Source organism: Rhinopithecus roxellana, chromosome 5, assembly GCF_007565055.1.
Source record: "Rhinopithecus roxellana isolate Shanxi Qingling chromosome 5, ASM756505v1, whole genome shotgun sequence".
Taxonomy (NCBI): Eukaryota; Metazoa; Chordata; class Mammalia; order Primates; family Cercopithecidae; genus Rhinopithecus; species Rhinopithecus roxellana.
In genome coordinates, this window is record NC_044553.1 from 42,450,121 (window position 1) to 42,471,709 (window position 21,589).

At 39.6% G+C, this 21,589-nt stretch overlaps 1 protein-coding gene across 4 annotated transcripts in view; it reads right to left on the bottom strand.

The window, feature by feature from the left end:
- The window catches only part of RAB27A (RAB27A, member RAS oncogene family), a 94,818-nt gene that overhangs the window by 10,183 nt on the left and 63,046 nt on the right, over positions 1 to 21,589 (bottom strand). For all 4 annotated transcript variants that reach the window (XM_010372572.2, XM_030930550.1, XM_030930549.1 and 1 more), the window contains 4 exons: positions 20,602 to 20,776; positions 16,568 to 16,653; positions 14,772 to 14,875; positions 9,788 to 9,911 (listed from right to left, as the gene is read on the bottom strand). In XM_010372572.2, coding sequence (XP_010370874.1) covers positions 9,788 to 9,911; positions 14,772 to 14,875; positions 16,568 to 16,653; positions 20,602 to 20,754 — 467 coding nt within the window. In that variant the 5' untranslated portion in view covers positions 20,755 to 20,776. The remainder of the gene's footprint in view (positions 1 to 9,787; positions 9,912 to 14,771; positions 14,876 to 16,567; positions 16,654 to 20,601; positions 20,777 to 21,589) is intronic.

Consider the following 21,589-nt stretch of genomic DNA (forward strand, 5'->3'; position numbering starts at 1 on the left):
CATAGACTGGTACCAATCCATGGCCTGTTAGGAACCAGGCCACACAGCAGGAGGTAAGCAGGGGGCCAGCAAGCAAGTGAAGTTTCATCTGTATTTACAGCTGCTCGCCATCACTCGCATTACCACCTGAGCTCTGTCTCCTGTCAGATTAGCAGCGTCATTAGATTCTCATAGGAGCACAAGCCATATTGTGAACTGCACATGTGAAGGATCTAGGTTGTACTCTCCTATGAGAATCTAATGCCTGATGATCTGTCACTGTCTCCTATCACCCCCAGATGGGACTGTCCAGTTGCAGGAAAACAAGCTCAGAGCTCCCACTGATTCTACATTATGGTGAGCCATATAATTATTTCATTATATATTGTAATGTAATAATAATAGAAACAAAGTGCACAATAAATGTACTATGTTTGAATCATTCCAAAACCACCCTCACCTCCACTGGTCCATGGAAAGATTATCTTCCACGAAACTGGTTCCCGGTGCCAAAAAGGTTGGGGACCACTGATTTAGAGGATATATGTGCAGGGACATTAGGCTATTTTTCCATTATGATGCCTCAGTAATGCTGTCTTATTATTTGGTAACTTCCTCCAGGAGGTGAAAAGGCCTTGCAACTGAATCTCTGCAATTCTCTGTTTTAGGACAGCTATTAAAAACTGGTTGAGAAACTATCACCTCATTTGAGTGTTTATCCACCCACCTGTGAGTTCTGCAAGGCAGAGTTGCTCCACTAAGTCTACCACGCTCATCTTCTATCATCCTTTTATTTGCTGACTCTAAAATATCTTAATCAGAAAAAAGTTTGTTGGGAAAAATGACATGGTCTTAGCAGTTTTTAAATTTCCTGCTTGCCTCTTACTTACTGTCAATCTTTTTTCCTCCATCTTCATCTATCACCTTGCCCACGAAATGAAGATAATGCATCTCTGTCCCCCACTAGTCACATGTAATATTTGATTAATAACTTGAAGAGGCAATCATTTGTGACTGGAGTCAATAAGTGTTTATTTTCAAGAATCTATAATATTATTGAGCTAAAATCCTGGGGATAGTTTGTGATGCCATTGCTACAAGAATAGAATTTTAGAATGAGATTTTTCAAAATATAAATAGTTACATTTTCTTCATTATGATCTTTCTCAATTATATCCATTAAAAATCAGTTAATGTCCACAGAACATTTCTTATACTTAAGGAGAGGGCTTGACCATTCTATCACCTTTCAGAAATACATTACATGAAAAAGCAGTTGAAAAACTCGGATCTCCCCCAACAGAATAAATTGGAAATATTTTAAAAAGTAGTTGAACAGTAAACTTTTTTAAAATACTAAATCACAATAATGTATACTTCATTTTAAAAATTCTCTCAAAATCAGTTATAAATATCTTTCCAACTCCAGGGTCTCCAGCCTCATTTGATTCCTTAATTTTCCTCCACGGCTCCTAAAAATTACCTCACCATCATTTTTGAGGAATAAATGAGAAAACATAGTTGAAAGTACTTTAAAAACTATAAAACCTATGCATGGAAGTTATCGACAGCATGAATCAATGGTTAAGAGTTATAACCTCAGGCTGGGCATGGTGGCTCACGCCTGTAATCCCAGCACTTTGGGAGGCTGAGGCGGGTGGATCACCTGAGGTCAGGAGTTCAAGACCAGAAACCCCATCTCTACTAAAAATACAAAAATTAGCCAGGCATGGTGGCAGGTGCCTGTATCCCAGCTACTCAGGAGGCTGAGGCAGGAGAATCACTTTAACCCAGGAGGCGGAGGTTGCAGCGAGCCGAGATCACGCCACTGCACTCTAGCCTGGGCAACAGAGGGAGACTCCATCTCAAAAGAAAGAAAAAAAAAAAAAAAGTCATAACCTCTGGAGTCAGGCTGCCTGGATTCAAATCCTAGTACTACATCTTACCGACTGTGATTCTGACAAAAGTTTAACCTCTGTGCCTCTGCTGCTTCATCTGTAATACCAAATAACATCAATGTCTTCTTGTAAGGATTAAATGAGTTAATATTTAAAGCACTTAGATCAGAACCTGACACATAGTACAAACAATAAATGTTTCCTATTTCCAACACAGAATTGGGTTAGGTGATAAAAGCTTATTTGTAATTATGTTGTTTAAAACTCAGAACACAGCCAGGCAGTGGCTCACACCTGTAAAACCCGGCACTTTGAGAGGCTGAGGCAGGTGGATCACCTGAGGTCAGGAGTTCGAGATTAGCCTGGCCAACATGGTGAAACCCCGTCTCTACTAAAAATACAAAAATTAGGTGGGCATGGTGGCATGTGCCTGTAGTCCCAGCTACTAGGGAGGCTGAGACAGGAGGATCTCTTGAACCCAGGAGGCAGAGGTTGCAGTGAGCTGAGATGGTGCCACTGCACTCCAGCCTGAGCAACAGAGGGAGACTCTGTCTCAGAAAAGAAAAACAAAAACTCAGAATACATCATCCCAAAAATGCAATGTCACTAGCAACATGGTAAACATTAAATTCTCAGTCTGTGTGTTGTGTGAAATAAAAATAAAAATAAATTTGCAGACTAACCAAGAACATTGGTTTAATCAACAGTGTAGCTGATCTATAAAATCCACAACACTGTTCTAATTCTGGTACCTGGGACCATGCCTCCCTACATCAGAGATGCTGCACTCAGACCCATCCTGGCCAAAGTGCTTCATGCCCCAAAGCATTTGCCTCCCTCACTCCTCATCAAACTCCTCACTTTCCAAGCAATCTTCATTAAATGCTGGAAGAAAATGGATCTTACTCTACTGATTAATACTGAGGTCTAAATGACTGACGCTTCTAGCAGAGCTGTGAGCTACTGTCCACTGTTTATTAACTTAAGCAAATATTTAATTGGTATAATTTCAAGGTATAAGAGTTCTAACTTTTCAAGTTACTCATGCTAAAAGATGCACAATATTAACAAGACATAGTTTAGATTTGTAACTCCAAATTCAAGTAACAAACTTCTTTCAATTAAAAGTATTATTTTCTTGCCATTTGTAAACCTCTAGGTCATGGGACCAGGAGTCAGGTTAACAACTTTAAAATCTTTAGACCAATCATTCAGAGTTTTCTGAGCAATTTGAGGCAGTAAGATTTTCATTTCTACAGGAATAAGTGAATAGAGTTCACTCCATTCTCAGCACTGTGCCAGAGTAGTATTGAGCTATAATCTCATCTAGCAAACTAGATGAGAGCCATAGAAAAGACCCTGAATTAAGACTTTCTTTCCATAAGAAAATCATGTTCCAGGCTGGACGCGGTGGCTCACCTGTAATCCCAGCACTTTGGGAGGCCAAGATGGGTGGATCACTTGAGGCCAAAAGTTCAAGACCAACCTGGCTAACATGGTGAAACCCCATCTTTACTAAAAAAAAATATATAAAAATTAGCTGGGCATGGTGGTGCACATCTGTAGCCCCAGCTACTCGGGAGGCTGAGGCAAGAGAATCGCTTGAACCTGGGAGGCAGAGGTTAGAGTGAGCCGAGATCGTGCCATTGCACTCCAGCTGGGTGACAGAGCTAGACTCCAACTCAAAAAAAAAAAAAAAAATCAAGAGAATATATTGTCCCCATTTTAACCATAGAAAGACTGCTATTGTTCCTTCTCTCCACATGGTGGTGCTAATGTAGCACCACCATGGAGCCCTATTGCGAAAGCCAAAAAAATGTGCTGCTAATCGTATTATCAGTGCTGCTAATCGTATTATCAGTCTGTAAGTGGCCACTGAAAGGCCATTTGGAGTACATGCAGACCATCAATTATAATGCATTTTCCAAAAGTAGATTAATCATAAATTTTAAAATAAAAAATGTAAGTAAACAGATTCAAATTATTGAGAGGGGCATGAGCATTTGCAGTTTTTCACCAAGATCTTGCTTGTGGCGTAGGTCAGCATTCTGATTTCTTTTCCATTCTTTATTCTCACAAAACTAGAAGATCCTAAATCTCAGTCAGAGGTTGCCAGGAATGACAGCGAGTAGGTTTGGTGGTCAAATGACTCTAGATATTTGGCTCCCATGTGGATCTAGAAATTATGAAGAAATGTCTCACTAAAGTGAGAAGTGAGTTTCACACTCCTTTTCATAGCCTGTTGGATGCTAATTGAACAACATTTCCAGGAAACAGCTGCTGTGCTGACTGTTGGAACCTGGGAGATGGTGGCAAATGAAATCCAGATCCTCTGCTGAGTTAAATGGAGCTCTGCAAATCAGTCTTTTATGTTTGATTATGGCTTATTTGTGTACTTTTCGAACATGCCCAATGCTACATCGCTAAGTTATTTCTCAAATCAAGAAAAGATGTAATCAAGTTTGTAAAGAATTAAACTATTAGAGATCAAGCTATTTGTACCACACTTCATCTAGTTCAAACTAGGGAAGACACTGAGCATGCTGTTGAACTAAGCTACTTGAAATCCCTGAAACGATCCATACTGATATTATTAATGTTGTAAATAAATATTTTTAATTCCTCTTTCATTCCAGAAACTCTTGAGCATCTTCCTCAGCAATAACCAGCAGCCTTCAGTAGGGAGAACAACATCTTAAATTTGCTGCCCATCTCTTTGCACAGCACACAAAATATGTACATTCAGTTTTCATTCTTAATTCATATTCTTTTTTTCTTTTTTTTTTTTTTAAGAGACAGAGTCTCGCTCTGTTGCCCAGGCTGGAGTGCAATGGTGTGATCTCGGCTCACTGCAATCTCTGCCTCCTGGGTTCAAATGATTCTTCCGCCTCAGCCTCCCAAGTAGCTGGGATTACAGGCACCCTCCATCATGCCCAGCTAATTTTTATATTTTTGTAGAGATGGGGTTTCACCATGTTGGCCAGGTTGGTCTTGAACTCCTGAGTTCAGGTGATCCACCCACCTCGGCCTCCCAAAGTGCTGGGATTACAGGCATGAGCCACCGTGCCTGGCTTTAGATCATATTCACATTTTTCTCTATTTTCCTCAACTCTGAATCAAAAACAAAGGCTTATTATACCACCAACTATCCTCTGTGAATAAAGTGTGGACAGACATTTCAATGCAACCACATTTAGTCACAGAGTGAAGCCCTTGTCTGCTCACTTGTGGTTGGTGCTCCCTCACTACCAATGCCACAGTCCCTTCCCAGCCTACATCATAGGGGATGTAATTAACTGGGCGAGAAAAAAATCTTCCTCTCTTTAGCATGGATTTTCCAATGAGAAGTCATTGAGCGTATTTCACTCATTCATGCATGGCACAAGTAGACAACTGGTTCATATCCTGTACAAGGTTGACTTTGTCCAAAGAAAATACCGCTAGCATGCTCACCTGTCAAGCAAAATATCTGCTAGCGTGCGTATGTGATAGGAACTCAAAGTGTTGTCTTGAACCAGCAGCAGCAACATCTGGAAACTGATCATCAGTGTAAATTTCTGGGCTCCAACCCAGACCTACTGAATCAGAAACTGTGGGACCCAGCGTTCAGGTGACTGATTCTGATGCGCACTGAAGCTTGAGATCTAATAGTACCTTCTGAAAGAGGAATGTTGCCAATATTTCATTCTGCTTTCTCTTCTATTTGTCACTGACTTCGTAGCTATCTTTTTAAAGTGTTTCAGGAACCATGTGAACTGTAATCATTTGGCTGGCAGAAGTGCAAATTTGAACAACTTTGGTTTGTTCTCTTCTCTAACTTCATTGACAATATCACTCAATATAATACACTAGAAACCATTATGTTGCATTTGTTCCAGGAAAATTCAATTGGTTTACCATAGAGATCACTTTGATTTGTTAGGAAGTGACCTGAGAGCTTCATATTACAATTTAACCAAGTTTCACGGCAAGAACAAAAACAAACAAACAAACAAACAAAAAAAAAAAAAACATGGAAAATTAGGGGTAGACTCAGGTCACTACAAATTTTTTTTTTCTGATATTCATTATCATGCATACAATTTGCCCTTTACATTTTTGTCTGTTGTATGAATTCCTCATTCTCAAATTTACTTGTCCCAGCACACACAGATTAATATTCCATATTCGTACTGCAGTGTTCTTCATTAGGCTTACAAAGTTCTTCTGAGACATGGTTTTTTATTCTTTGAATGCATGTCTATTCCAGAGAACCACCTGTAAACCAATGATCTGGGTTTTTTTTTTAATTTGTTTATTTTTGTTTGTTTGTTTTTTAAGACTGAGTTTTGCTCTTGTTGCCCAGGCTGGAGTGCAATGGTGCGATCTTGACTCACTGCAACCTCTGCCTCATCAGGATTCAAGCGATTCTCCTGCCTCAGCCTCCTGAGTAGCTGGGATTACAGGTGCCTGCCACCACACCCGGCTAATTTTTTTGTATTTTTAGTAGAGATGGGATTTCACCATGTTGGCCAGGCTGGTCTAGAACTCCCGAATTCAGGTGATCCACCTGCCTTGGCCTCACAAAGTGCTGGCATTGCAGACATGAGCCACCGCACCTGGCCCCAATGATCTGTTTTTATGAATTGAGAATAGAAGACAGCAAAATAGTAACAAAAAATAATATAAATTTATCAAACAACATACAAATTATATGAAGACATGCCATAAACTTTATCCTGTTTTCTGACTGTTAGCACATGGTTAAACTAAACAATATAGTCCTTTAGTGCATGTGCAACCAATGTAAATGTTATAAGAATGAAACAAAACACCTGTGGAAATAATCATTAAAGTTATATGCCATATTTGTGAAATGCATGTGAACCAAATTGTTCCATCATATTTTCCTCTGAAAGTGTCAGCCTACCGAACTACATGTTATGCTTTCTGTATATTCTAAGGGACTCTGTTTTCAGCCCTTTTCTTTCTTCAAGACTTTCAATCATTATCTGCTAAATCCTCTTTTCTCATTTTAACCCAATTCAAAAACTATAGATTGAGCTTCTCTCTATGAAATACTCCATAACCATCGTGACCTGGGCACAGGTCATCCCTCACATACCCCATATGACAGAAGGAAAGGTTAGGTTCTGTGATACCAGACAGGCTGTAGAATCCTAAGAACCAGGCACAGGAAACAAGCAAAGGGCTGAAAATGCCCACAGGGACAAGAGGTCAAGCCTGACCCTCCCCGCCCAGTACTTGAGAATATACTCGAATGTGCTTGTTTGATCTAGCTAACTCCTCTAACTGCTTTTTTCCCTTTTTTTTTTTTTTTTTTGCATTTACTGACATACTCTCAAAAGAATGCTCTAGATCCATGGTTTCCATTGCTTCATCACTTACTTCCTCCTCACCCATTGCAACACACCTCACAGCTTCAACACTTCAGTATTCTCTGTGGTATCTGATCTCTCCCTGTTTCTTTTCTACTACATTACATGAGTGCCTCTCAGGGGAGCAGGGGGACATTTCAGAATGGCTGGTAAGGCTCTGTCAACCTCTGCCTCAGAATCACCTAAGTCACGGGTTCTCAACCATTGCACATGAAGATCACGTGGGGAGCTTTTAAAAGATACCAATGCCCAGGCTTTGTAATAAGTCAACTTGGCTAGGCTAAACAACATTTCCAGAATTCCCTGTCTGGTTAGAGTGGGCCACAAAAGAGATTTGGGGGCAATTTTGGGGGTGGGAAGTGAAGCAACATCCATTTCATAGCCCTCATACATTGTCGCTTATCTGCTGGCTCATCTTGTTGGCATAAACCTGCAACTAGACCTGCACCTGGGCCAGGTGAATGTTGTTAGCCCTCTGACAAAGGGCCCCAGTTTCTGCAGGACACCCCCACCAGCCAGGTCAGAAGCAACAGGAAGTGACATGGGTTTTAGTCCCTCACCATGGGCACAAGCTGGTTCTCACTTTTTCCATCTATTACCCACTTCACATCCTTCTTCCCTTCCTGTCTGCCTGTCCTGTCCTTCAAAACTTCAGCATCAGACACAAAGACAACACCTTACAGAGAGTACTTACCCAGCTCCCACAATTGCATATGCTCAAATTCCTGTAACAGAGCCCTTCATGTATAGGTACGCTTCTTCAGTTGAACCCTGCCAGAGAAACTCCTCCAGACCAATTATGGCTGATGATCAGAGGTGAAGCCCAGACATGAGCATGGGTTAAAAGTTCTCCGGATGTTTCTAACATGGTTAAACACCATCTGCCCTAGGGTAAAAACCTCTACATGCAATTGCAAATCCTTGCCAGAGTAAGCCTATAGTGGAGGGGAGTCCTTTAGCTGAGCTAGACTTGAAAAAAACCTAAAATCCTGCCCCACTCTATGTGTTTTTCCTGATTTATTCTTCCTTTTCCTTTTTCACAAAGCTAGCCTCTGCCCACCTCACAGACCACTGCAATCTATCAATCTCTAGTCTTTCCTCTCTCTCCACCTTACAGCCTCTAGACTGATCTGGAAATGTAAACATAACATCCCTCCATGCTCAAAGACTTTCAGCAACTCCCTGTCCCCCAGGAATCAAATCTAATCTCCTTACCTGGTATTCAAACCTCTCCAGAGTCCGGCTTCTTCCTACCTGGCCAACCTATCCTCCCCATCCCTTCGCAGTAGAAACCCTACCAGCTTTCCGAACCTCTATCAACCAAAGAGAGAATAAAGAAGATCACACAATAAAAAGGGAAAGGTTTTTCCTTGGCCTCCTTGGATTCTGCCAACCACCAAGGCCACAAGCTGGGTAACATCCCCTATGCCATCTACACCATCTCTATTTCCCTCCCCTCCCTTCTCAACCCACTTGCTTCCTTCCTCTTTTAATGCTAGTAAGGGTTTGAATTTACATATGGGTTCTCATTGTATGAGAGGTAGAAAGAAAGTAAAGTACAAATTCCTTTTAGAGGCACCCTTAACACTTTAATACTTTAATAAGCAGCAGCTGACCACTTCTTTCATGTCCAATTCATGCTGCTGCTGCTGCTATGATCCTATTCCCAGAACTCAAGGAGAACGACAGTATTTTGCCGACCCTCCACCACAAGACCATAGACTAAGCCGAAAGAGATCTCACACTCCTCTCCCAGCATAGAAATTTCAAAACCAGCACCTAGTCTGCAATAACCAATAAGCTCTTCTTATATGCTAGCGTTCTCTATAATAGTATATGAAGTGGCTTTGAAATTTCCTTGCTGAGGCTGGGTGTGGTGGCTCATGCCTGTAATCCCAGCACTTTGGGAGGCTGAGTGGGTGGATTACAAGGTCAGGAGTTCAAGACCAGCCTGGCCAATATGGTGAAACCCCGTCTCTACTAAAAATACAAAAATTAGCCAGGCGTGGTGGTGGACTCCTATAGTCCCAGCTACTTGGGAGGCTGAGGTAGGAGAATCGCTTGAACCCGGGAGGCAGAGGTTGCAGTGAGCTGAGATTATGCCACTGCACTCCAGCCTAGGCAACAGAGTGAGACTCTGTCTCAAAAAAAAGAAAAAAGAAAAGAAAGGAAAAGAAAAAAGAAATTTCCTTGCTTAACATGGAGGATTTCTTTACCCCAGGAGTCTCCTATTTGCATCTTGGAAAGAAGACCTTACACTCTTAAGGCGCCTCTGAGACAACTCAAAGTTGTCTCTCTGCAAATGCCAAGAGCTTGAGAAAATGGGACCAAAGCACCGAAGGAAGCCCTTGCCACATGCATTTTCAAAGGATCCTACTATCATATAATATAAAAAGGAAACATTCAACATGCCCCAAGGCCTATGGCTGAGGTTTTGCTTTAATTTCCCACTTTTGTCTTTTTCATTATCATTCTCCTGCTAATGTTTATATCGAAAATGTTTTCTCTAGACTTCTCCACAAAAATACTCACCCATATTTCTCTGCGAGTGCTATGGCTTCCTCCTCTTTCACTGCTCTCTGGTCCTCCAGATCACTCTTGTTTCCACATAGAACAATATCTGGGTTTTCACAATATGCATGCATCTGTAGCTGGCCTATTAATATAGGAAAGTTTATTACATAAGTAAATAATAATGTAAGTGTGTGATCAATGAACAAAACACGCAAAAGTGCTTTGAAGACTGTAATGTATATATAGATATTGGGAATTGATATAATGCTTTCAAAGCATCAATAATCTTATCTGTAAAGCTGAATAGTTGGGGCAGAAATATAAAACCATTCTTAAGCACACACCCCAGTTTATTGATATCAGAGAGTTGATAAGAGAATGTACTACCTCTCAAGTGTGAGGGCCTACATGTGCACATACACATACAAAACACCCTTCTTTTTTATGATGGCTATTTGAAAAGAAACTTGGAGGAGTTCCTAGGGTTTATTGCTAATCTTAAAACTGTTTTTATGTGTTTTTTTCTCCATAGCAATGACATTTCTAAAAGAATTGTTTTTCCCCAAACTAATCTATTTCTATCCAAAATGTTTTTCACATTTTTCTATTATCCTAGGGCAGAATCAATTCATTTAAAACAAACAAGATACAGGCTTCAACGAGAAGAAAAGACCCAGAATAAACAGTAAATGATTCTGTCACCAAAACCAAGTGGAAGCAGAGGACTATAATTCTTATTCCACAGCATTTATTTCACCTGAAAACCTGCAAATAGGCACAATTATAAAAAGCAATTGACTCAAACCAAAGAGCTTCACTAAGCTAAATAGTTTAATCTTTCAAAGTAGGAAAATAACACCTCATTTCTTATTCATCAACCCCAGAATAAAATTAAGGCCTAAACTTTCACAGTAAGTCATACTTCAAAGTTTATGGCCTAATTTATGTTTTCATCATGGTTAACCAGAAAAGTGTGGACATTTTAGTTCCTCATTATGAAGTCGTGTTCATTATATCTTATCATGAGAAAGTCAAGGAGGTAGGTGTTTACTGAGCATTACCACAGGCTTGATACTCTGCATGGAATTTCACAACAGTTCTTTGCCCTCATGGGGCAAGTGGGGTAATAACACCTACAGAGGAGAGACTAAACTGTGTACCATTTCATGAAAAGCCATGCCCTTCCTTTCCTCCAGGTTGTTACATACGCTGTTCCCACACCATTGAATACTTAACCACAACCTTCCTTCAAGACTTGCTTCATGGTTACCTCATTATCTTTCTGGTCTCCAGAGTGGTTCTGTGCTCTGTTAATGCCTTATAAGGCGTTCTAGGGTCCATGCCCAGTGTGATGGCTATGAGCAAGGACTCAGAATCCAGTGTACCTAGGGTTGAATCCTGGCTCTGCCATTTACTAGCTATGTGACCCTGATGAAGTTAGTTGACTGCCTCAATTTCCTCATCTGTAAATGGTGATAATGATACTACTTACTTTATACAGTCAAGGTAAGGATTAAAATGAATTAATCCAGCGATTCTGCAGGTAAAGACTGTGAGCCACCAGCCTTAGCATAACCTAAGAATTTGCTGACATGCCAAGTCTCAGGTCCCACCCCAGCTCTACTGAATCAGGAATGCTGGAAATGGGGCTAGATATCTGTGTTTAAAAGTCCACCAGGTGACTGAGATACACATTCACATTTAAGAACTACTAAGTTAATATATTAAAGCATTTAGAAGAGCATACAAGTATCACCAGGAATTCTGGTTAACAGCATTTATTTTGGGCAGTCTAGGAAGCATGATTATTGGTGATTTCTTCTTTTTGTCTCATTTTTCCTAATTTTTCTACCAAGATTGTGTTTATCGTAAATTAATCAGTTATTTTAAAAACTTCACTAAGAAAAAAGTCACCTACATAAATAACTACGATCTGGTACTGGACGTGATAAGGACCCTATAAACAGTATAAAATGTAATAGGGGTTAAGAGGAGGGAAAACATCTAACACAACTAAGCTTATCACAGGAAATCTCAGAGGCCATCTTTGCTAGGTTTTAAAGAACAAGCAGAACTCCAGTTGGTTAAAAAATGGGGGCAGGTGACCGGGCGCAGTGGCTCAAGCCTGTAATCCCAGCACTTTGGGAGGCGGAGACGGGCGGATCACGAGGTCAGGAGATCGAGACCATCCTGGCTAACATGGTGAAACCCCGTCTCTACTAAAAAATACAAAAAACTAGCTGGGTGAGGTGGTGGTCGCCTGTAGTCCCAGCTACTCGGGAGGCTGAGGCAGGAGAATGGCATAAACCCGGGCAGCGGAGCTTGCAGTGAGCTGAGATCCGGCCACTGCACTCCAGCCTGGGTGACAGAGCAAGACTCCTTCTCAAAAAAAAAAAAAAAAAAAAAAAAATTGGGGGCAGGTGTGGAAAGGGTTTTTCAGACAGAAAGAATAATGAGAATAAAAAATAAAGAGGTAAAAATAAGTAAAATATATACTGTTGGGTTCTTGCACCACTTACGTGAATCTACCCAAGAAAGTTTAGAAATGTAGGCTACTTTAAAGTTTCCTTAGGAAACACACTAGCACTGGGCATGACTTGCTTACTCCTCTGAACTCCAGGAAGACAGGGCAGTGACTACCACACTACCAAATTCCTTTCAGATTTCAATCCAGGCCCAGAGGACTGAGCCTCTGTTCTGTCTCCTCAACTGAGTGGGGCTTACTTTAGACTTTTATCACCCTTGTCAGGAGGGTATGGAGAGATTGAGTGAGAGGGAAGGGTCTGCAAGGAGCAAAGGGAAAGGGGAGGGTATATAGACCTGCTCTCCTCTCCCAGGCCAATCAGGGCCCATGAGTCAGCTACTTCTTTAATGCAACACTGTGTTCTGGCACTCACCACTGATATTTATGTGTGTGCGTGTGTGTGTGCACGCGTGTGTGTATTTGTGTGTATTAAGCTATTATTTTAATTAAAAGATAAGAAATGGGCCGGCACTGTGGCTCACGCCTATAATCCCAGCACTTTGGGAGGCCAAGGCGGGCGGATCACCTGAGGTCAGGAGTTGGAGACTAGCCTGGCTAACGTGGTGAAACCCAGTCTCTACAAAAATACAAAAATTAGCTGGGTGTGGTGGTGTGCGCCAGTAATCCCAGCTACTTGGGAGGCTGAGGCAGGAGAATCACTTGAACCCAGGAGGCGGAGATTGCAGTGAGCCGAGACCGCACCACTGCACTCCAGCCTGGGAAACAAGAGCAGAAACTCCCTCTGAAAAATAAAAATAAAAAAAAAGATAAGAAATGAATGATCCTTATAATAGTCAAAATGCTTACAGGAAGAGGAAAAATTAAAAGTACAGATAATTAACAAATGTTTATTCCTAATTAAGATTTGATATTACCACTTCTGACACTGAACATTATACCTTTTTGTTTAAATGGTAAGGGGTGCAGAATACTTTCCATTAAACACATAAAATCCTCAATACATATAAATGTTCTTTATCTAATTGAGCAATAAGGATTCTTTTACTAAGGAAAACAAAATGCATAAATGTGTATACATATTTTCACATAATTTTGTTCTTTATCCAACTAGTTAGTCAGGATAGGCAATATTTATCTAATGTCTCAGAGTTTTAGTGTCTACCTGTGAAAAACAGGTGGGCTATTTTTCGATGCTAAGATTCTATGAGCACTCTCTAGTGATCCTTATAAAATGGTTGATTTTAAAAAACCCCAGAACTTGTTCTGATGATGCAAAGGAGGGATGATAAGCATGGGCTGAGAGTAAGGGACCTTAAGTAAACACTGTCATTCAGCTACAAGGGAAATAATGAGGTATGCAACTCAGCCAGGCATCTAGCGAAGTGAAGCCCCAGTAAGCATTATTGTATTTGGGGGAACTCATATTTAAAGTAATTAATAGCTCTTCAACTCTTAGTGGCCAACTGACTTGAGAACGGTCATAAAAGGCCATTAAACTGACAGCCAAAGCTTCATATCCTTGGATAAGTCTATTACTTTTTAAGGCTCAATGACCTTCTCCTGAAATAAGGACGCAACACTGACCCGAATCTTTGCGCAGGGTGATTGTGAGGATCAGACACAAACTATGTGAAAACCACAGTGCGCTAAATTATTTTCAAACTCATTTTTAAAATAAGGTTTTCTACTATCTAAACTATAGCCAATTACCCTTTCATAATCCCAAAACAGTAAGTAATTTTTAAGTATCAGGTCTTTTTAAATCGGTGTTTTAAAGATTTAGATGTTAAAAGTTTAATATTACAGGCTTCTCTAATAGCTTCTCTAGGGTTACACTAATATGACTAAATAAGAAAAACATACATTTGAAAGCTGTTATGCAGTCAAGTGGCAGAATTCTAAATGGCTACGAACCATTTAGGAGGTTAAAATCTCTCCAAAATAAAGATTGACATATATTGCATTGGGGACCACTTTTACCAATGCAGTTGTAGAGTTTTCCATGGCAGAATCCTCCTGAAAGATGCTCTATCCCTAAAAGCTAGAAGGGGACTCTAAGCACGGAAAAGACATGAAGCCGGGGGTGTGATCCATTAAGTCTTCAAAAGCTATCTTCATCTATGTAATATACATGTAATGCCCAGAGATGATAGAAGAATTGATAGCATACAATAGACAAGCAGATACTTAGAGATTTAACTTCTCTAGGCTTCTACTTCCTCATCTATAAAATGGGAAGAGTCTGTTCTGTGGGACAGACTGAGAAGGACAGCACACATAAAGTGCTGCTTTGTACCTGGAGCACAGGAAGTACTCAACAAATCAAAGTTATCAGTACCAGGGAGAAGCAGCGTATTTCAATTATCTTTGTCCCTAAGCTAAAAACCTTCCTCCTTAAAATAGTATTTGCACTAAGATCTCCTCCAAAACAACATATCACAGAAGTAGAGTGTAAAAAGACATTCTACAAATAAGAGGGGAGTGTGTAGCAGGACACTGGGGAACAATAACACTTACTTATCCAGTTTCTGACATTGAGGAAACTCTGCTCGTTTGTCAGATCAAAAAGTAGAAGAAAACCCATAGCATCTCTGAAGAACGCTGTTGTTAAGCTACGAAACCTAGGAACATAAAAGCAGAATGGTAAGTTAAACCATGGCCCCACTCCTGAAATATAAAGCTACAAGCAATGCCTTCAGCCTCTTCCAAAGTTTACCAATGACAAGCTACATGGTGATATTTCAAAAGTGTAGAGGATAGTTATCACTTTTATCAGTTTAAGTGTTAACAGACCATGTGATTTGAAAACCTAGCCTGCTGGACAGGGATGGCAAGAACCAGCTTGTGATCTTAGTCTCAGCCAAGAATTTATTGTACAATTATGAGTTAATTTGGCCAAATGCAATAGTGTATGTTTTCCTTCTGTGAAAGCTTGACTTAACATTACAATGTGTTCCATGATCTTTTAATTTCAGAATATGCAGAGATCTCTTATCTCTGATTGCCCTTTGTTTGACTTGAAGGTCAAACTCTTGACTCAGACCCTATTCTGTCTTGGTACTCTGCCTTCCAAGGCTTTATCCTCCTGTCTTCTCTGTCTTCTCTCTCTCTCTCCCCACCCCCAACTCCACCCCACCACCAGTCAGTTTCCTCTATCTTTGCCTATATGTAAAATCTGTAACTGACAGGCAGGCTCCAGGGAAGAAAATATTGGTATGAATTTGTCATCTAATCAGCAATATTAGGTTTTTCTCAAATACTTTTCATCAACGTTTTTATTAAAAAGAGTTCCTGGCAGGGGGCCATGGCTCACACCTATAATCCCAGTGGGAGGCCAAGGTGGGCGGTTCCCTGAAGTCAGGAGTTCGAGACCAGCCTGACTAACATGGAGAAACCCCGTCTCTACTAAAAATACAAAATTAGCCGGGTGTGGTGGTGCACACCTGTAATCCCAGCTACTCGGGAGGCTGAGGCAGGAGAATCACTTGAACCAGGGAGGTACAGGTTGTGTGTGGTGAGCTGAGATCGCAACTTTGCACTCCAGCCTGGGCAACAACAGTGAAACTCTGCCTCAAAAAAAAAAAAAAGAGTTATTATCTTTTAGAGCTACATACCACAAGTATTACAAATGAAATAATATAATGTCTGGAATTTGCTTCCAAATTATATGGTAAGGGGGTGGGGGTGAGAAGAGGTAAGCGGTATAAATGAAATTACATTGACCACAATTTCATAATTGTTGAAGCTGAGTAATGGATACCTGGGTTTATCATATAATCCTTCCACTTTTGAATATCCTTGAAGTTTTCCATAATAAAAAGTTAAAAAACAAACCAAATCCTTCAAGGTGGCTTTGAGAGAAAACAGAAGTTTTAGCTACCTGAAAGAACTTTATATCAAGATTTCATGTGCCTTATTTTGGTCAAGTAACCTCTGGTCATATGAATCAGTTCCAACCAGATTTCCCACTAGGTTTCAACAATCAGGTAAGAATAATGCATGAAACTTGGCCGCTTTCTTGTGGTTGAGTAAATAGCAAAAGGAAATGGAGCAAAGTGTCTATGTCAAAAGATTAAAAGAAGGAAAAGAAAAAAGTCCACAAGTAAGAATCCTAACCTCCCCTTTGACCTTGTATGAAGTAAAGCCACCATTCTCATCTCAGACTGACAAATTTCCTGCTAATTTGGCAGCATTCTTTATCCAAGTACAAACCAACGAATTGGCTGGCTTTTTCCTGCTCAGGTCACTGTTTAAAGAATGTAACTATATCTCCCTTTCCTTCAGTAAGGAGCACATAACTGAAGATCTCATACCTTTCCTGCCCTGCTGTGTCCCATAACTGCAGGTGGATTCTCTGGCCTCTGCCAATGGCTCCATCCGGCCCATTGGCTCTGTACACCTAAAACAGCAAAGTGAAAGAGAAAATAAAAGAGAATTTCTGACACCAGTGAACCCTTCTCACCTTTTTATTCAGTACAAATCCCTAAGGCATCTAAACTTCCAAAGAGAATCCCATATGGAATACAACCATGTTTGTATTTATGTCAAATAATTATATCCAGGTAATGTAATAAGTTATACTGAAATATAGGTATATATTTTATAAATATATTGTAAGATATATATACAAAATAACTTGTATAAAATATAATATAATTAGCTTATCTTTTCTCAAAGTTCTCTTGGGTCACTAGTTTCAGGAAATATTACACTTCTGTGGCTTTTTCCAATCTCATCTTTTTTGTTTTTTAACCAGGGGATACACGTGCAGGTTTGTTACATAGATAGATTGCATAATGCTGGGGTTTGAGCATCTATTGAACTCATCACCCAAACAGTGAACGTAGTACCCAGTAAGTAGTTTTTCAGCCCCTGTCTCGCTCCCTTCCCCCTTTTGGAGACCCTAGTGTCTACTGTTTCTGTCTTTATGTCCATGCGTACCTATTGTTTAGCTCCCACCCTGGACCATCAAAAATTTCTTCCTCCACAATAGCAACAAAAACACTGGTAAAAATTGTCCAAATCAACTTTTTCAGTACTCTGGAAATTAACAAAGACTTGCAACATTCCAAGGAGCATTTATTCAAGAAAAACAGCTGAATATCAGTAAAACAGTAAGCTTTGAGGTGTTTTTTACCTTGCCCTATTCCCATCCCCCTCACTCCAGCTTTTAAAAGACTTAAAAACCACTTGCACAAATGTGGTAGTTGTGAAAACATCAGCCTAGCCACCACTGTGGACAGCGGAGGCACAATAGATTTGGAGCTCCCTAAAAGTCCCATACTGAGAAAAATTGTCAGGAAGCCCCTTGGAAAGCTCCATGCCCCAGCTTTGTTTTTATTTGACCTCATCAGAGCTTGCTCTTTGAGAACAGCCCTGTCCCGAGAGCATTTGTTGAAAACTGTCAGCAGTAATTTATTTAATATCACAGCTATCAGAGGTAGCAAAACCAGTTAGGGCTAACAAAAGTCTAACAACAACAACAACAACAAAAATTTTAAAAATAGGAAATGAGATTTCTATAATGCTCTCAAATATTCCTTGGAAGCTAAAAGGCCATGTTCATGGGCAGGGCTCTACAAATGCCCAGGAAAGATCTACAAAGGTCCTAATCTCTCACTTCTGACTGACTTTGAGGTTCTTCTCAGGCAGAAAATAAAAGCAGCTAAGGCAGAGTTGTAAACTGCCTGCAGTCGTATTAAACACATACCCCAACACACACACAGAGACTCTCAGAAAAAGCTAAGAGACTAATTGGTTCAAGGAATTTAATAAACTCTGTCCACTCATTAGCTGACCACTAAGTTCAATGAGCAGGGACTTCAGTAGCTGCATACAAAGAATACAGATTTTGCAGAATTATCCTAGAAACATTATTAAACAAACAAACAGCAACAACAAAAATAAATAAATATGCAGTAAAAACAAGAAACCCAGGTAGGGGAAAGAATCCTAGAATAGACACATTATTTTAAATGTCCAGTTTCCAGCAAAACTTGTAAGACACACAAAGAAACAGGAAAGTATGGCTCATGCACAGGAAAAAAGCAACCAATAGAAATTATTCCTGAGAAGGCCCAGATGTTAAACTTATTAGACAAAGACTTTACATCAGGAATTATAAATATATTCAAAGAACTTAAAAATCAGTAACATAGCTGTCCTCTAAAATTAAAGGATAAATTAAGACAAAACTGAGAAAAGTCATCTCTAGCAGACCTGCCCTACAAGAAATACTAAAGACAACTCTCAAGACTGAGCTGAGAGGACACTGGACAGTAACTTAAATCCACACAAAGAAATAATGAGCACCAGTGAAAATGTAACTGCATAGTAAATATAAAAAACAGTACAAACGTTTTTTTCTTTGTAGCCCTTTTCCTCCAGCAGATTACAATTTAACTGCAGGCTGGGAGTGATGGCTCATGCCTGTAATCCCCCAGCACTTTGGGAGGCTAAGATAGGTGGATCACTTGAGGTCAGGAGTTCAAGACCAGCCTGGCCAACATGGCGAAACCCCATCACTACTAAAAATATAAAAAATTAGTTGGGCGTGGTGGCAAGTGCCTATAATCCTAGCTACTTGGGAGACTGAGGCAGTAGAATTGCTTGAACCTGGGAGGCAGAGGTTGCAGTGAGCTGAGATCTCACCACTGCACTCCAGCCTGAGCAACAAAGACCCTGTCTCAAAAAAAAAAAAAAAAAGATAAGAAAAGAAAAATTAACTGCATACAGCAATAATTGTAAAGCTGTGTTGATGATAGGCACACAGAGTAGAAAGATGTCATTTGTGTAGTAATAATGGCACAGAAAGAGGGGAGAAAACAGAACCACATAAGAGCAAAGTTTTATACAGTATTCAAATTAAGTTGCTATTCATCAAAATTAGATTGTGAAAAATTAAAATAATTATAATCCCCAAAGGAACTATTAAAAAAGAACTCAAAAATATATAATTTTAAAAAGGAATTAAAATGATACACTAGAAAATAGAAAAAGAACACAATATCTATCAACAGACAAATGGATAAACAAAATGGTGTATCAATACAAAAGAATATTATATAGCCATCATAAGTAATGAAGTCCTGATACATGCTACAACATGGAAGATCCTTGAAAACATCAGGCTAAGTGTAAGAAGCCAGACACAAAAGGCCATATATTATTCCATTTATATGATGTGTGCAGAAGCCAGACAGAAAATTCCTGGTGGCTAAGGGGAGGTAGAAAGAGGAATGTCTGCTAATAGGTATGAGGTATGAAACTATTCTAAAATTAAATGGCTGTGATGGCCACACAACTCCGAAAATATACTAAAAACCCCTGAATTTTTATACTTTAGATGGATGGATTTCCTTTTCTTATGAATTATATCTCAACAAATCTATTTTTTAAGTTATAAAATAAGTAACCAACAAAAATAATCACATACATATATATAGATTCTATCAACTATACGTCAATACTGAAAATTTCGTTAGGGCCCTATTGTTCTTCAGTGGGTCTTAATCTCTGTAAGACTCTCTGGCAGTAGAATAAAAGACCTAGAATGGGCAAAAGGGAACTTTCTTATGTCCTAAAAGCCAGGGACCTTTCCCCCTGACAGAATATGATCCATTAAAGGACCTTTGTCATTAATTTCCTGACCACTTGTTTACCTGCTTCATGCTAACAATGGATTTTTCAGCAACAAATGTAACCTAAGGAGAAGGCCGTCTTTCCTCATCTGCAACTGTGACACAATGACCTTCTGCCTTCCCCTCCAAAACTAGAATAACTTTCAGTCTTAAAGTCCTTAAAAAAACAAGTAAATAAAAGCTTCTCTCTTCAACATTCTGCAGAACATCACATTCACTACTGGCATTCCCCATTTCTACTCCAACCTCACCCTCCCAGTAGCAGTGATGAGTTCTGCCAGTTAGTATTCCATGCGGAATTGCTGAGACTTTATTAGGAGAAATGCCATTAAAAATAATAAGATACCAAACGTGGAAGATACAGCCCATAAAACAAGAGTATGAGGGGCAAAGTGGCTGGCAGGCTTCAAGACAAAGGTAGACAAATAACTATTGGAGTCCAGAAGGGAAGATATAAGCCAAAAGAATACCAAGGTGACATTTTAAAGAACTGTCTACTTCCACTTTGTCTGCCTGGTTTTATATGAAATGTTGTCAGCACAACCTTTTCAATCATGTTGCCTAGATTGAATATAACTCACTTTCCTATGTACCCTTTAATTTCAGATCCCGACCTTTGTCCTCCTAATTCCTACAAAGTAAACTAAACAGACCAGCAAATGTTGACTCAAAGATTACATTTTTACACAGAAGGATATAGAACTTACCACTCTCTTTTCCCTGAAATCAATGCCCACTGTTGTGATAAATTTGGAGTTAAATTTACCATCTGTATATTGGTAAAGTACACTGGTCTTCCCTACGCCAGAGTCTCCCAAAGCTAAAAACTTGATGAGGTAATCATAATCTCCATCAGACATAATGAAGAACTCAGTGGTTCACCTGTAAAAATACATACAAATTTTTTAAATTAAAATCCATTAGAAAACATTAATTATCCATTAAAAAAATGACGACAAAATTCAGCTTAATACCTAATGTTAACCTGTATGTCTATGGGTTGTATGAAAAGAGGGTTACATACATATTCGTCACCACTCTTGAAGACCTAATAACTAGCTAGATGAGAAGCTATTGAAATAGTAATTAACAGTGTAGTTTTAATTTAACATATTTAACATACATGTAATCCCAGCACTTTGGCAGGCCAAGGCAGGCAGATTACCAAAAGTCGCAAGTTCGAGACCAGCCTGACCAACATGGAGAAACACCATCTCTACAAAATACAAAAATTAGCCGGGTGTGGTGGTGCATCCCTATAATCCCAGCTACTCGGGAGGCTGAGGCAGGAGAATCGCTTGAACCCGGGAGGTGGAGGTTGTGGTGAGCCAAGATTGCGTCATTGCACTCCAGCCTGGGCAACAAGAGTGAAACTCCGTCTCAAAATTAAAAAAAAATAAAAATAAAAATAAAAACATACATATTATAGTACCAAAATAGGACAAAAATTCCAAGTGAGAATGATAATCAACAAGAAAGTAACAGTCACTAAGTCTTATCTGCAGACCATATAGAACAAAAACTAATACAAGAAAAACAGAGGAAGGAGAATGTTATAAGGAATAACAGTAATTGTTAGAGTACAAGTAGTTCCAATTTCCCCTCCTTTTTCAAAGTCTCCTAGTGCTAAAATCTGCAATTGCAAAAATAAGGAACCAGTCCAAATGCTCACCAATCAATGAGTAGATAAAGAAA